This window comes from Oncorhynchus masou, chromosome 30 (assembly GCF_036934945.1).
Source record: "Oncorhynchus masou masou isolate Uvic2021 chromosome 30, UVic_Omas_1.1, whole genome shotgun sequence".
Lineage (NCBI taxonomy): Eukaryota > Metazoa > Chordata > Actinopteri > Salmoniformes > Salmonidae > Oncorhynchus > Oncorhynchus masou.
In genome coordinates, this window is record NC_088241.1 from 1,892,501 (window position 1) to 1,909,230 (window position 16,730).

The 16,730-nt window shown below is 47.4% G+C and overlaps 1 protein-coding gene across 1 annotated transcript in view; it reads right to left on the reverse strand.

Moving 5' to 3' along the window:
- LOC135521778 (ephrin-A4-like) overlaps nucleotides 1–16,730 on the reverse strand; it is an 84,420-nt gene that overhangs the window by 28,236 nt on the left and 39,454 nt on the right. The window contains exon 2 of the mRNA XM_064947505.1: nucleotides 20–333. Within this exon, the coding sequence (XP_064803577.1) occupies nucleotides 20–333 (314 nt within the window). The remainder of the gene's footprint in view (nucleotides 1–19; nucleotides 334–16,730) is intronic.

A 16,730-nucleotide genomic window follows, 5' to 3' on the forward strand; every position in this document is an offset into this window, starting at 1 on the left:
CACCCACCCACCTACTCACAGCTGTAGTAGTAGTGGTGTCCGGGGAGGAACTCGAAGCCCAGAGAGAAGGGGGTGAAGCGCTGGATCTTCTCTGAGAAGCGGACAGGACCGAAGGGGGCACGGGGGCTGTTACACTCCCACCTCTTGATGGCCCCCTGGGTCTCCACACAGCCCTTGAACCCCCCCTCAGCCACCAGGTACAGGGCCAGGCTGTCTGGTGGGGCCTGGGGGTAGGCCTCCTCACTGGGGGGAGACAGGTGAGGGTAGTGGGGGCAGTAGATATCCAGGTAGTCATTCAGATTCACCTGGATGGACAGATCCCCTCCCGTCAACCTGAGACAGAAGGAAAGAGAGAGACAGAAGAAAAGAGAGAGAGAAGGAAACGGGGAGAGAAAGAGAGAGAGAGAAGGAAAGGGGGAGAGAAAGGGAGAGAGAGAAGGAAAGGGGGAGAGAGAGGGAGAGAGAGAAGGAAAGGGGGAGAGAAAGGGAGAGAGAGAGAAGGAAAGGGGTAGAGAAAGGGAGAGGGAGAGAAGGAAAGGGGTAGAGAAAGGGAGAGAGAGAGAAGGAAAGGGGTAGAGAAAGGGAGAGAGAAGGAAAGGGGTAGAGAGATGGAGAGAGAAGGAAAGGGGGAGAGAAAGGGAGAGAGAGAAGGAAAGGGGTAGAGAGATGGAGAGAGAGAAGGAAAGGGGGAGAGAAGGAAAGGGAGAGAAAGGGAGAGAGAAAGGGAGAGAGAAAGGGAGAGAGAAGGAAAGGGAGACAGAAGGAAAGGGAGACAGATGGAAAGGGAGACAGAAGGAAAGGGAGACAGAAGGAAAGGGAGACAGAAGGAAAGGGAGACAGAAGGAAAGGGAGACAGAAGGAAAGGGAGAGACAGAAGGAAAGGGAGACAGAAGGAAAGGGAGACAGAAGGAAAGGGAGAGACAGAAGGAAAGGGAGACAGAAGGAAAGGGAGAGACAGAAGGAAAGGGAGACAGAAGGAAAGGGAGAGACAGAAGTAAAGGGAGACAGAAGGAAAGGGAGAGAAAGGGAGAGAAAGGGGGAGACAGAAGGAAAGGGAGAGAAAGGGAGAGAAAGGGAGACACAGAAGGAAAGGGAGAGAAAGGGAGACAGAAGGAAAGGGAGACAGAAGTAAAGGGAGAGACAGAAGGAAAGGGAGAGACAGAAGTAAAGGGAGAGACAGAAGGAAAGGGAGAGACAGAAGGAAAGGGAGAGACAGAAGGAAAGGGAGAGACAGAAGGAAAGGGAGAGACAGAAGGAAAGGAGACAGAAGGAAAGGGAGACAGAAGGAAAGGGAGACAGAAGGAAAGGGAGACAGAAGGAAAGGGAGACAGAAGGAAAGGGAGACAGAAGGAAAGGGAGAGACAGAAGGAAAGGGAGAGACAGAAGGAAAGGGAGAGACAGAAGGAAAGGGAGAGACAGAAGGAAAGGGAGAGACAGAAGGAAAGGGAGAGACAGAAGGAAAGGGAGACAGAAGGAAAGGGAGAGACAGAAGGAAAGGGAGACAGAAGGAAAGGGAGAGACAGAAGTAAAGGGAGACAGAAGGAAAGGGAGAGACAGAAGGAAAGGGAGAGACAGAAGGAAAGGGAGAGACAGAAGCAAAGGGAGACAGAAGGAAAGGGAGAGACAGAAGTAAAGGGAGACAGAAGGAAAGGGAGAGAAAGGGAGAGAAAGGGAGACACAGAAGGAAAGGGAGAGAAAGGGAGACAGAAGGAAAGGGAGACAGAAGTAAAGGGAGAGACAGAAGGAAAGGGAGAGACAGAAGTAAAGGGAGAGACAGAAGTAAAGGGAGAGACAGAAGTAAAGGGAGAGACAGAAGGAAAGGGAGAGACAGAAGGAAAGGGAGAGACAGAAGGAAAGGGAGAGACAGAAGGAAAGGAGACAGAAGGAAAGGGAGAGACAGAAGGAAAGGGAGACAGAAGGAAAGGGAGAGACAGAAGGAAAGGGAGACAGAAGGAAAGGGAGACAGAAGGAAAGGGAGACAGAAGTAAAGGGAGAGACAGAAGTAAAGGGAGAGACAGAAGTAAAGGGAGAGACAGAAGGAAAGGGAGAGACAGAAGGAAAGGGAGAGACAGAAGGAAAGGGAGAGACAGAAGGAAAGGGAGAGACAGAAGGAAAGGGAGAGACAGAAGGAAAGGGAGAGACAGAAGGAAAGGGAGAGACAGAAGGAAAGGGAGAGACAGAAGGAAAGGGAGAGACAGAAGGAAAGGGAGACAGAAGGAAAGGGAGAGACAGAAGGAAAGGGAGACAGAAGGAAAGGGAGACAGAAGGAAAGGGAGACAGAAGGAAAGGGAGAGACAGAAGGAAAGGGAGACAGAAGGAAAGGGAGACAGAAGTAAAGGGAGAGACAGAAGGAAAGGGAGACAGAAGTAAAGGGAGAGACAGAAGGAAAGGGAGAGACAGAAGGAAAGGGAGAGACAGAAGGAAAGGGAGAGACAGAAGGAAAGGGAGAGACAGAAGGAAAGGGAGAGACAGAAGGAAAGGGAGAGACAGAAGGAAAGGGAGACAGAAGGAAAGGGAGACAGAAGGAAAGGGAGACAGAAGGAAAGGGAGAGACAGAAGGAAAGGGAGAGACAGAAGGAAAGGGAGACAGAAGGAAAGGGAGACAGAAGGAAAGGGAGACAGAAGGAAAGGGAGACAGAAGGATAAAGAGGAAAAGAGATTAGGCATCAACATTACACAATAATTATCAAACACAACAAATACAATGCTGTCAGTCAGAGAAAGAGAGACGGATGGAGAGAAGAGCTGGATGGTTGATAGTCTAAATAACTGTGGGCCTGGAGGAGAGATGAAGACAAGAAAGATGGATATATCATCAATATTCCACATAACCATTACAAGGTGATAAAGCAACATAATGTACAGCCACCTGTATTACTTGTTTTTGTGTCTGATACTTTGTAATGACATAGCTGGGGGCAGTACCAGGAAAAACAACCGACAGAGGGAACGAGAGAGAGAGAAGGAGAGAGAGAGAGGGAGAGAACGAGAGCGAGAGAGAACGAGAGCGAGAGAGAGAATGAGAGCGAGAGAGGGAGAGAGCGAGAGAGGGAGAGAACGAGAGCGAGAGAACGAGAGCGAGAGAACGAGAGCGAGAGAACGAGAGCGAGAGAACGAGAGCGAGAGAACGAGAGAACGAAAGAGGCCCAACAATGCTAATTAAAAAGAAAAAAGGGAGTCGGAAGAGAACAATGTGGACTTGACTCTGGGCATAACAACATGGGGCCAGACATGAGCAGTACGGTGTCGAAGGGCCTTAGTGAATTGAGGAGAAGCAGCATATCTAACAGTCCTCTACTAGCGGAGAGAGAAGCAGCATATCTAACAGTCCTCCACTAGTGGAGAGAGATCTACCTTACTTGCTTTGGCAATGTTAACACATGTTTCCCATGCCAATAAAGCCCCTTGAATTGAATTGAGAAGCAGCATATCTAACAGTCCTCTACTAGCGGAGAGAGAAGCAGCATATCTAACAGTCCTCCACTAGTGGAGAGAGAAGCAGCATATCTAACAGTCCTCCACTAGCGGAGAGAGAAGCAGCATATCTAACAGTCCTCCACTAGTGGAGAGAGAAGCAGCATATCTAACAGTCCTCCACTAGTGGAGAGAGAAGCAGCATATCTAACAGTCCTCCACTAGTGGAGAGAGAAGCAGCATATCTAACAGTCCTCTACTAGTGGAGAGAGAAGCAGCATATCTAACAGTCCTCCACTAGTGGAGAGAGAAGCAGCATATCTAACAGTCCTCCACTAGCGGAGAGAGAAGCAGCATATCTAACAGTCCTCTACTAGTGGAGAGAGAAGCAGCATATCTAACAGTCCTCTACTAGTGGAGAGAGAAGCAGCATATCTAACAGTCCTCTACTAGTGGAGAGAGAAGCAGCATATCTAACAGTCCTCTACTAGTGGAGAGAGAAGCAGCATATCTAACAGTCCTCTACTAGTGGAGAGAGAAGCAGCATATCTAACAGTCCTCTACTAGTGGAGAGAGAAGCAGCATATCTAACAGTCCTCTACTAGTGGAGAGAGAAGCAGCATATCTAACAGTCCTCTACTAGTGGAGAGAGAAGCAGCATATCTAACAGTCCTCTACTAGTGGAGAGAGAAGCAGCATATCTAACAGTCCTCTACTAGTGGAGAGAGAAGCAGCATATCTAACAGTCCTCTACTAGTGGAGAGAGAACAACAGACTGGCCAGTATGTCCACCAGTCTGCAGAATATTAATCCTTATGTGTTTATTGATGGTGGAAGGTGGCCGAGCTACAGCAGTGTTTGTCAGACCATGAGATATCCCGAAAATCTGACTAATCACAAAAACAGTCTGAACAGTTTGGTCTACAAACTATTTCACTCTATGGAAAGGAGAGGCTCTCACAAAGACTATGGTGTTCTCCATTTTGCACTACGACCCCCACAAGTGTCAAGGGACTGCCAGGACAAACTTTGGGAAACCCTGGGCTATAGTAGTAAATGCCAAATACAATATTCTATAAAATATTTCTTTGGGGGGGGGGATACCTAAAGGGGCAGAGAGAGAAAGAAGTAGATATGTAGAGCAGTGATAGTCAATGTGAGAATGGGAGCGAGGGATGAAGTGTGTGATGAAACAAAAAACGTGACAAGTTAAGTAAGCAATAGACGGAAATAAGGAGAAGTATGAGGGGGAAGAGATAGTGTGTATAAAGGGATGTAGAATGGCATGACATCAGGAGAAAGAGGAGAGGTGACGATGGACAAAGTGAGAGGCTCATGAGAATAAGACAGGAGAGAAAGTCAGTCGGACGATGAGGGGAGGATAAAAGAAAGTAGAGACAAAAGAGTTGAGTTTTAATTAGTGACCCAGGAGAGTCTGGCTGTAGACAGAGGGGAGAGAGACAGAACTTATGTGAGTGTAATGTTTACTGTTCATTTAAAAAGACATGTTTATCATCTACTTCACTTGCTTTAGCAATGTAAACATATGTTTCCCATGCCAATAAAACCCTTTGAATAGAAATTGAGAAAAGAGATCAAGAGTGAGCGAGCTACAGTAGAGAGCATGAGGTCGAGAAAGAGAGAGGAGGAGATGGACTTTAATTGGTCTCCACTCCACACTGAGCACATGAGGGGTGATGAGGGGGGCAGGAAAAGAAAGAGAGAAAAAGAGAAATAAAAGACAGGATGTGTGTCTCGGCGGCAAGTTCAGATCCGTCAGTGGGAGTCTTTATCGGGGAGCGGCAGAGCGAGGGAGGGAGAGAGGACAAGTGCAAGGAGTCAGTGGAGGGGGAAAAGGAGAGACAATAGCATGGAGAGAGAGGGAGGGGGGTCTCAAGTTAAGTGGGTGGACAGAGAAAAGAGCCCCAAAATGACTGGAACATCAGAAAGAGAGAGAACAGAGGAAACTAAATGAACACAGCGAGAGGACACAAAGAGAGAGAGTAAGAAGGATTAACAGAGAGAGGGGACAGAAAATGGTTACAATGTGAGCAGTATGTGTTTCAGCAAGGATTTCCATTTCCCATGTGTAATACAGCCCCAATATCAAGTCAAACGCCTCGGTCACTGATCACCCAGCCTGGTTGCAGAGAGCTGCAGGCTGTGCAGACTTTAGTTCCAGCCTAGTACTCACACACCTGGTTTAACTAATAAAGGACTTAGAGTATTAGTTGATTGGTTGAAACAAGTGAGCGAGATCTGGGTTGGGGAAAACTGCATGCTAAAAGTGACGTGGACCAATAGATTTGTAACATGTCAGAAAACACAGTTAGTAGAGGTGCCGTAGACTTCAACACAGTTAGTAGAGAGGTGCCGTAGACTTCAACACCGTTAGTAGAGAGGTGCCGTAGACTTCCACACCGTTAGTAGAGGTGCCGTAGACTTCAACACAGTTAGTAGAGAGGTGCCGTAGATTTCAACAGTTAGTAGAGGTGCCGTAGACTTCAACACCGTTAGTAGAGAGGTGCCGTAGACTTCAACACAGTTAGTAGAGATGTGCCGTAGACTTCAACACAGTTAGTAGAGAGGTGGCGTAGACTTCCACACAGTTAGTAGAGGTGCCGTAGACTTCAACACAGTTAGTAGAGAGGTGGCGTAGACTTCCACACCGTTAGTAGAGGTGCCGTAGACTTCAACACAATTAGTAGAGGTGACGTAGACTTCCACACAGTTAGTAGAAGTGCCGTACACTTCAACACAGTTAGTAGAGAGGTGGCGTAGACTTCAACACCGTTAGTAGAGGTGCCGTAGACTTCCACACAGTTAGTAGAGAGGTGCCGTAGACTTCAACACAGTTAGTAGAGATGTGCCGTAGACTTCAACACAGTTAGTAGAGAGGTGGCGTAGACTTCCACACAGTTAGTAGAGAGGTGGCGTAGACTTCCACACAGTTAGTAGAGGTGCCGTAGACTTCAACACAGTTAGTAGAGAGGTGGCGTAGACTTCAACACCGTTAGTAGAGAGGTGCCGTAGACTTCAACACAGTTAGTAGAGAGGTGGCGTAGACTTCCACACCGTTAGTAGAGGTGCCGTAGACTTCAACACAGTTAGTAGAGAGGTGACGTAGACTTCAACACAGTTAGTAGAAGTGCCATAGACTTCAACACAGTTAGTAGAGAGGTGGCGTAGACTTCCACACAGTTAGTAGAGGTGCCGTAGACTTCAACACAGTTAGTAGAGAGGTGGCGTAGACTTCAACACCGTTAGTAGAGGTGCCGTAGACCTCCACACAGTTAGTAGAGAGGTGCCGTAGACTTCAACACAGTTCGTAGAGATGTGCCGTAGACTTCAACACAGTTAGTAGAGAGGTGGCGTAGACTTCCACACAGTTAGTAGAGGTGCCGTAGACTTCAACACAGTTAGTAGAGAGGTGGCGTAGACTTCAACACCGTTAGTAGAGGTGCCGTAGACTTCCACACAGTTAGTAGAGAGGTGCCGTAGACTTCCACACAGTTAGTAGAGGTGCCGTAGACTTCAACACAGTTAGTAGAGAGGTGGCGTAGACTTCCACACTGTTAGTAGAGAGGTGGCGTAGACTTCCACACTGTTAGTAGAGAGGTGCCGTAGACTTCCACACAGTTAGTAGAGGTGCCGTAGACTTCAACACAGTTAGTAGAGGTGCCGTAGACTTCAACACAGTTAGTAGAGAGGTGCCGAAGACTTCAACACAGTTAGTAGAGGTGCCGTAGACTTCAACACAGTTAGTAGAGAGGTGCCGTAGACTTCCACACCGTTAGTAGAGGTGCCGTAGACTTCAACACAGTTAGTAGAGAGGTGCCGTAGACTTTAACACAGTTCGTAGAGAGGTGCCGTAGACTTCAACACAGTTAGTAGAGAGGTGCCGTAGACTTCCACACCGTTAGTAGAGGTGCCGTAGACTTCAACACAGTTAGTAGAGAGGTGGCGTAGACTTCCACACAGTTAGTAGAGAGGTGGCGTAGACTTCCACACCGTTAGTAGAGGTGCCGTAGACTTCCACACCGTTAGTAGAGAGGTGCCGTAGACTTCCACACCGTTAGTAGAGGTGCCGTAGACTTCAACACCGTTAGTAGAGGTGCCGTAGACTTCAACACAGTTAGTAGAGAGGTGCCGAAGACTTCAACACAGTTAGTAGAGAGGTGCCGTAGACTTCCACACAATTAGTAGAGAGGTGCCGTAGACTTCCACACAATTAGTAGAGAGGTGCCGTAGACTTCAACACCGTTAGTAGAGAGGTGCCGTAGACTTCCACACAGTTAGTAGAGAGGTGCCGTAGACTTCCACACAGTTAGTAGAGAGGTGCCGTAGACTTCCACACAGTTAGTAGAGAGGTGCCGTAGACTTCCACACAGTTAGTAGAGAGGTGCCGTAGACTTCCACACCGTTAGTAGAGAGGTGCCGTAGACTTCAACACAGTTAGTAGAGAGGTGGCGTAGACTTCCACACAGTTAGTAGAGAGGTGCCGTAGACTTCCACACCGTTAGTAGAGAGGTGCCGTAGACTTCAACACAGTTAGTAGAGAGGTGCCGTAGATTTCAACACAGTTAGTAGAGGTGCCGTAGACTTCAACACAGGGACAGCACTGAGACAGCTCTTCACTAAGCTGATTCCTAATCAATAAATGCTGCAGAGTATTGATCAATCTACAAGACGGGGCCCATCGATCTGGGCTACTCAAACAGGACACACACACACAGTATTGATCCCCTGTGTGTTTGTGTTCAACCCCTCAGGTCACGATGCATAGCTCTATTACATGTATCGGCTCTCCACCACACACACACACACACACAGGTATGTTTACTTTGGCGTACTGCAGGGTGTGTGTGTGTGCAGGCAGTGACAGCAGTGTTTACATAGGGGTGTACCACCTGTAGTGTGTCAGTCACTGTGACTCCTCTCCTGTCTAAAGCTGCTCACAGGTTGTCAAACTACCTCTTCTCTTCCTCCCCTTCCCCCTTTGCATATCAATCCCCCTTTCCCCACCCATCGCTGTCTCTCTCTTCTCCTCATCTCAGACTCTACCTCTCATGTGTCCCTCTATCCTCAGCTCAGATGATGTATGCCCTGGCAATTACAGAGAGGGTGTGTGCCAAAGGTGTCAAACACTGTCAACCTTTCCTTCCCTCTCCCCTCAATATCTCACCCCCCCAGACCTTGGAGGAGGTGGTACACCCTAATTATACCCAGGATGCTCTGTGCCAACTGTGAGCCAGGGGAGCTGTGACAGCACAGAGAATCATGGAAGTGCTGTAGAACAGTGTCACAGAGTAGAATGTCAGAGCAGCCAATCAGTGAGAGAACAAAGTGAAACAGGAAGAATCAAATACAGGGCAGTGTAGAACACACAAACACACAACCAGGCACTATGATAGAGACAGGGGCCAGGGCAGAAAACCATGATATTGTAGGAACACAGAAACAGACAGTAGAGAGAGGAGGACTAGGGGAATGTCTTGTCAGACAGCCCATGTCCAGTCTTCAGCCTGACGCTAGGTGTGTGTTCTGTTCTGTCGTTGATGTAGTGTGCAGTCCAGGAAGACGGATGTGGAGTCAGGACGTCAGGACGACTGTGCTATGTTAACTCTATGAAACTAATCCATTCTCACTATGGAAGACAACAACAACCCACATGTTGTGTGATTCAATAATACAGCAATGTAAAAGAGATCCAATTAACTACTACAACATCTCCCAACTGAATCAAAAGAATATTGTACATAATGGATGGTATTTCTGATGAGTGTGTGAGAGGATTAGGAGTGTACAGTATGTGTGTGTGTGTGTGTGTATTCTGTGTGTGTGTAGTTGTAATGAAAATGCAGGAGGTTGACTGTGGCAGGGACCTTTGATCCTTTATTTGAGAGAATTATTAAACAAGCAACAATCCCTCAGCAGACAGTCACCCTGGAATACAGAACACTTACTCAACATACTACTGTCAACGACACAACACGCATACTGAATATAACCACACTTTACTACTGCGCATACAAAGTGCATACTACGCATACCAAGTACATGACACAAGTTAAGTTGTGCTACTACACACCAAGTACCAAAGTACACTAAATGGCAAAAAATATAATATTAAATATTATACACCATTACATAGGAGAACAGTGTACAAGTACATCAACCTAGTACACTGAACTACTAGGACAGGACAAGAGAGATGGGTAGAAGAGAGAAGGGGAGAAGAGAGATCCTGCATGGTCTGTGGGGTGACCGGGTGGGGTGGGGGGGGCTGTTGTCGTGACTGTGGAGAGATTGTAAGGAGCCCAAACACTTCCTTGATTGGGCATAGCATGATGTTGTAACAACCCTCTACGAAAGTATGTCTAGCATGCTGTAACAACAATACAGGAAGTTGGTTGCACAATGATTTCCTACATTTCTACTGTGTGAGTTCCAAAACATAACAGGTAGTCATCATTACCATGGAATAACACCACAACTCAGGAGTTCTGTAGTGGTGTGTAGCAACATGTCAATTACAGAACACAAAAGAGCAACACAACACTGACACTGTAGTCCAGAGTAGATAATGCCCTGAACCACTGGTAGAGGGTCAGATATTATTCCTCCCCAAAATGTATATGGGTTGGACTGGGGGTGGGAATATCTGATCCTAGAGCTGTGGTTAGGGGTAATTCTACTTCAAGTGTATGAAACCGTCCATGACCTCCAGCAGTCCATCAAAGAGGAAGAAAGGAAATGATGTGGGATGGAGGGAGTGAGAAACAACAAAGTGGGATAGAGGGAGTGAGAAACAACAAAGTGGGATAGAGGGAGTGAGAAACAACAAAGTGGGATGGAGGGAGTGAGAAACAACAAAGTGGGATGAGGGAGTGAGAAACAACAAAGTGGGATAGAGGGAGTGAGAAACAACAAAGTGGGATGAGGGAGTGAGAAACAACAAAGTGGGATGGAGGGAGTGAGAAACAACAAAGTGGGATGGAGGGAGTGAGAAACAACAAAGTGGGATGAGGGAGTGAGAAACAACAAAGTGGGATGGAGGGAGTGAGAAACAACAAAGTGGGATGGAGGGAGTGAGAAACAACAAAGTGGGATAGAGGGAGTGAGAAACAACAAAGTGGGATGAGGGAGTGAGAAACAACAAAGTGGGATGGAGGGAGTGAGAAACAACAAAGTGGGATGGAGGGAGTGAGAAACAACAAAGTGGGATGGAGGGAGTGAGAAACAACAAAGTGGGATGAGGGAGTGAGAAACAACAAAGTGGGATGAGGGAGTGAGAAACAACAAAGTGGGGTGGAGGGACTGAGAAACAACAAAGTGGGATAGAGGGAGTGAGAAACAACAAAGTGGGATGAGGGAGTGAGAAACAACATAGTGGGATGAGGGAGTGAGAAACAACAAAGTGGGATGAGGGAGTGAGAAACAACAAAGTGGGATGAGGGAGTGAGAAAGAACAAAGTGGGGTGGAGGGAGTGAGAAACAACAAAGTGGGATAGAGGGAGTGAGAAACAACAAAGTGGGATGAGGGAGTGAGAAACAACATAGTGGGATGAGGGAGTGAGAAACAACAAAGTGGGATGAGGGAGTGAGAAACAACATAGTGGGATGAGGGAGTGAGAAACAACAAAGTGGGATGAGGGAGTGAGAAACAACATAGTGGGATGAGGGAGTGAGAAACAACAAAGTGGGATAGAGGGAGTGAGAAACAACAAAGTGGGATGAGGGAGTGAGAAACAACAAAGTGGGATAGAGGGAGTGAGAAACAACAAAGTGGGATGAGGGAGTGAGAAACAACATAGTGGGATGAGGGAGTGAGAAACAACAAAGTGGGATGAGGGAGTGAGAAACAACATAGTGGGATGAGGGAGTGAGAAACAACAAAGTGGGATAGAGGGAGTGAGAAACAACAAAGTGGGATGAGGGTGTGAGAGAGAAACAACAAAGTGGGATGAGGGAGAGAGTGAGAAACAACAAAGTGGGATGAGGGAGTGAGAGAGAAACAACAAAGTGGGATGAGGGAGTGAGAGAGAAACAACAAAGTGGGATAGAGGGAGTGAGAGAGAAACAACAAAGTGGGATGAGGGAGTGAGAGAGAAACAACAAAGTGGGATGAGGGAGAGAGTGAGAAACAACAAAGTGGGATGAGGGAGTGAAAGAGAAACAAAGTGGGATGGAGTGAGTGAGAGAGAAACAACAAAGTGGGATGGAGTGAGTGAGAGAGAAACAACAAAGTGGGATGGAGGGAGTGAGAGAGAAACAAAGTGGGATGGAGTGAGTGAGAAACAACAAAGTGGGATGGAGTGAGTGAGAAACAACAAAGTGGGATGGAGTGAGTGAGAATCAATAAAGTGGGATGAGGGAGTGAGAAACAACAAAGTGGGATGGAGGGAGTGAGATACAACAAAGTGGGATGGAGGGAGTGAGAAACAACAAAGTGGGATGAGGGAGTGAGAAACAACAAAGTGGGATGAGGGAGTGAGAAACAACAAAGTGGGATGAGGGAGTGAGAAACAACAAAGTGGGGTGGAGTGAGTGAGAAACAACAAAGTGGGATGAGGGAGTGAGAAACAACAAAGTGGGATGAGGGAGTGAGAAACAACATAGTGGGATGAGGGAGTGAGAAACAACAAAGTGGGATAGAGGGAGTGAGAAACAACAAAGTGGGATGAGGGTGTGAGAGAGAAACAACAAAGTGGGATGAGGGAGTGAGAGAGAAACAACAAAGTGGGATGAGGGAGTGAGAGAGAAACAACAAAGTGGGATAGAGGGAGTGAGAGAGAAACAACAAAGTGGGATAGAGGGAGTGAGAGAGAAACAACAAAGTGGGATGAGGGAGTGAGAGAGAAACAACAAAGTGGGATGAGGGAGTGAGAGAGAAACAACAAAGTGGGATGAGGGAGTGAGAGAGAAACAACAAAGTGGGATGAGGGAGTGAGAGAGAAACAACAAAGTGGGATGAGGGAGAGAGTGAGAAACAACAAAGTGGGATGAGGGAGTGAAAGAGAAACAAAGTGGGATGGAGTGAGTGAGAGAGAAACAACAAAGTGGGATGGAGGGAGTGAGAGAGAAACAAAGTGGGATGGAGTGAGTGAGAAACAACAAAGTGGGATGGAGTGAGTGAGAAACAACAAAGTGGGATGGAGTGAGTGAGAATCAATAAAGTGGGATGAGGGAGTGAGAAACAACAAAGTGGGATGGAGGGAGTGAGATACAACAAAGTGGGATGGAGGGAGTGAGAAACAACAAAATGGGATGGAGTGAGTGAGAAACAACAAAGTGGGATGAGGGAGTGAGAAACAACATAGTGGGATGAGGGAGTGAGAAACAACAAAGTGGGATAGAGGGAGTGAGAAACAACAAAGTGGGATGAGGGTGTGAGAGAGAAACAACAAAGTGGGATGAGGGAGAGAGTGAGAAACAACAAAGTGGGATGAGGGAGTGAGAGAGAAACAACAAAGTGGGATGAGGGAGTGAGAGAGAAACAACAAAGTGGGATAGAGGGAGTGAGAGAGAAACAACAAAGTGGGATAGAGGGAGTGAGAGAGAAACAACAAAGTGGGATGAGGGAGTGAGAGAGAAACAACAAAGTGGGATGAGGGAGTGAGAGAGAAACAACAAAGTGGGATGAGGGAGTGAGAGAGAAACAACAAAGTGGGATGAGGGAGTGAAAGAGAAACAAAGTGGGATGGAGTGAGTGAGAGAGAAACAACAAAGTGGGATGGAGTGAGTGAGAGAGAAACAACAAAGTGGGATGGAGGGAGTGAGAGAGAAACAAAGTGGGATGGAGTGAGTGAGAAACAACAAAGTGGGATGGAGTGAGTGAGAAACAACAAAGTGGGATGGAGTGAGTGAGAATCAATAAAGTGGGATGAGGGAGTGAGAAACAACAAAGTGGGATGGAGGGAGTGAGATACAACAAAGTGGGATGGAGGGAGTGAGAAACAACAAAGTGGGATGAGGGAGTGAGAAACAACAAAGTGGGATGAGGGAGTGAGAAACAACAAAGTGGGATGAGGGAGTGAGAAACAACAAAGTGGAATGGAGGGAGTGAGAAACAACAAAGTGGGGTGGAGTGAGTGAGAAACAACAAAGTGGGATGGAGGGAGTGAGAAACAACAAAGTGGGGTGGAGGGAGTGAGAAACAAAGTGTGATGAGGGAGTGAGAAACAACAAAGTGTGATGGAGGGAGTGAGAAACAACAAAGTGTGATGGAGGGAGTGAGAAACAACAAAGTGGGATGAGGGAGTGAGAAACAACAAAGTGGGATGAGGGAGTGAGAAACAACAAAGTGTGATGGAGGGAGTGAGAAACAACAAAGTGTGATGGAGGGAGTGAGAAACAACAAAGTGTGATGAGGGAGTGAGAAACAACAAAGTGTGATGGAGGGAGTGAGAAACAAAGTGTGATGGAGGGAGTGAGAAACAAAGTGTGATGGAGGGAGTGAGAAACAACAGTGTGAGGGAGGGAGTGAGAAACAACAAAGTGTGATGAGGGAGTGAGAAACAACAGTGTGAGGGAGGGAGTGAGAAACAACAAAGTGTGATGAGGGAGTGAGAAACAACAAAGTGTGATGGAGGGAGTGAGAAACAACAAAGTGTGATGAGGGAGTGAGAAACAACAAAGTGTGATGGAGGGAGTGAGAAACAACAAAGTGTGATGGAGGGAGTGAGAAACAACAAAGTGTGATGGAGGGAGTGAGAAACAACAAAGTGTGATGGAGGGAGTGAGAAACAACAAAGTGTGATGAGGGAGTGAGAAACAACAAAGTGTGATGGAGGGAGTGAGAAACAACAAAGTGTGATGGAGGGAGTGAGAAACAACAAAGTGTGATGAGGAAGTGAGAAACAACAAAGTGGGATGAGGTAGTGAGAAACAAAGTGGGGTGGAGGGAGTGAGAAACAACAAAGTGGGATGGAGCGAGTGAGAAACAAAGTGGGAGGGAGTGAGAAACAACAAAGTGTGATGGAGGGAGTGAGAAACAACAAAGTGTGATGGAGGGAGTGAGAAACAACAAAGTGGGATGAGGGAGTGAGAAACAAAGTGGGATGGAGGGAGTGAGAAACAAAGTGGGATGGAGGGAGTGAGAAACAACAAAGTGTGATGAGGGAGTGAGAAACAAGAAAGTGTGATGGAGGGAGTGAGAAACAACAAAGTGTGATGGAGGGAGTGAAAAACAGCAAAGTGGGATGGAGGGAGTGAGAAACAACAAAGTGGGATGGAGGGAGTGAGAAACAACAAAGTGGGATGAGGGAGTGAGAAACAAAGTGTGATGGAGGGAGTGAGAAACAAAGTGTGATGGAGGGAGTGAGAAACAACAAAGTGTGATGGAGGGAGTGAAAAACAGCAAAGTGTGATGAGGGAGTGAGAAACAACAAAGTGGGATGGAGGGAGTGAGAAACAACAAAGTGGGGTGGAGGGAGTGAGAAACAACAAAGTGGGATGGAGGGAGTGAGAAACAAAGTGTGATGGAGGGAGTGAGATCTGGATTTGGAGTCACACTCAAAATTATAGTGGAAAACCACACTACAGGCTGATCCAACTTTGATGTAATGTCCTTAAAACAATTCAAAATGAGGCTCAGTCGTGTGTGTGGCCTCCACGTGCCTGTATGACCTCCCTACAATGCCTGAGCATGCTCCTGATGAGGTGGCGGATGGTCTCCTGAGGGATCTCCTCCCAGACCTGGACTAAAGCATCCGCCAACTCCTGGACAGTCTGTGGTGCAACGTGGCGTTGGTGGATGGAGCGAGACATGATGTCCCAGATGTGCTCAATTGGATTCAGGTCTGGGGAACGGGCAGGCCAGTCCATGGCATCAATGCCTTCCTCTTGCAGGAACTGCTGACACACTCCAGCCAAATGAGGTCAAGCATTGTCTTGCATTAGGAGGAACCCAGGGCCAACCACACCAGCATATGGTCTCACAAGGGGTCTGAGGATCTCATCTCAGTACCTAATGGCAGTCAGGCTACCTCTGGCGAGCACATGGAGGGCTGTGCGGCCCCCCAAAAAATGCCACCCCACACCATGACTGACCTACCGCCAAACCGGACATGCTGGAGGATGTTGCAGGCAACAGAATGTTCTCAACAGCATCTCCAGACTGTCACGTCTGTCACATGTGCTCAGTGTGAACCTGCTTTCATCTGTGAAGAGCACAGGGCGCCAGTGGCGAATTTGCCAATCTTGGTGTTCTCTGGCAAATTAAAAACGTCCTGGACGGTGTTGGGCTGTAAGCAAAACCCCCACCTGTGGATGTCGGGCCCTCATTACCACCCTCATGGAGTCTGTTTCTGACCGTTTGAGCAGACACATGCACATTTGTGGCCTGCTGGAGGTCATTTTGCAGGGCTCTGGCAGTGCTCCTCCTGCCCCTCCTTGCACAAAGGCAGAGGTAGCGGTCCTGCTGCTGGGTTGTTGCCCTCCTACGGCCTCCTCCACATGTCCTGATGTACTGGCCTGTCTCCTGGTAGCGCCTCCATGCTCTGGACACTACGCTGACAGACACAGCAAACTTTCTTGCCACAGCTCTCATTGATGTGCCATCCTGGATGAGCTGCACTACCTGAGCCACTTGGGTGGGTTGTACTCCGTCTCATGCTACCACTAGAGTGAAAGCACCGCCAGCATTCAAAAGTGACCAAAACATCAGCCAGGAAGCATAGGAACTGAGAAGTGGTCTGTGGTCCCCGCCTGCAGAACCACTCCTTTATTGGGGGTGTCTTGCTAATTGCCTATAATTTCCATTTGCACAACAGCATGTGAAATGTATTGTCAATCAGTGTTGCTTCCTGTGGACAGTTTGATTTCACAGAAGTGTGATTGACTTGGAGTTACATTGTGTTGTTTAAGTGTTCCCTTTATTTTTTTTAGCAGTGTATATACATTTACAATATAAAACACTTTCTATATTTGGAAGACCCTCAGTCCTCTACACAATATTGTGCTGCTGATGCCAGGTGCCATAGCAGTCTCTTTCTTCTGTAAAGCAGAGGGGCACCAAGCATGTGGTGCAGGTGATGGGGGACTTCATTTTGCAAAGAACACAGCGACGCCCCCATGCTGTGCCCTTTTGGCCCTGAGGCACATCTATGCCTGCAGAAATAAATTTGGGCAGATGAACACCACTTGTGGCAGGAGCTGGATGAACCAGCTTCAGTGGGGGATGGACACCTTGGCACTGGGGGCTCCCATTCGGAGTCAGTGTCACTGTGAAAGAAAATGTTCAGTTAGAATAGTTTCACATATGAGCCCTGTATCAACAGGTATAATAAACAGATATATATATAGAGTACAGG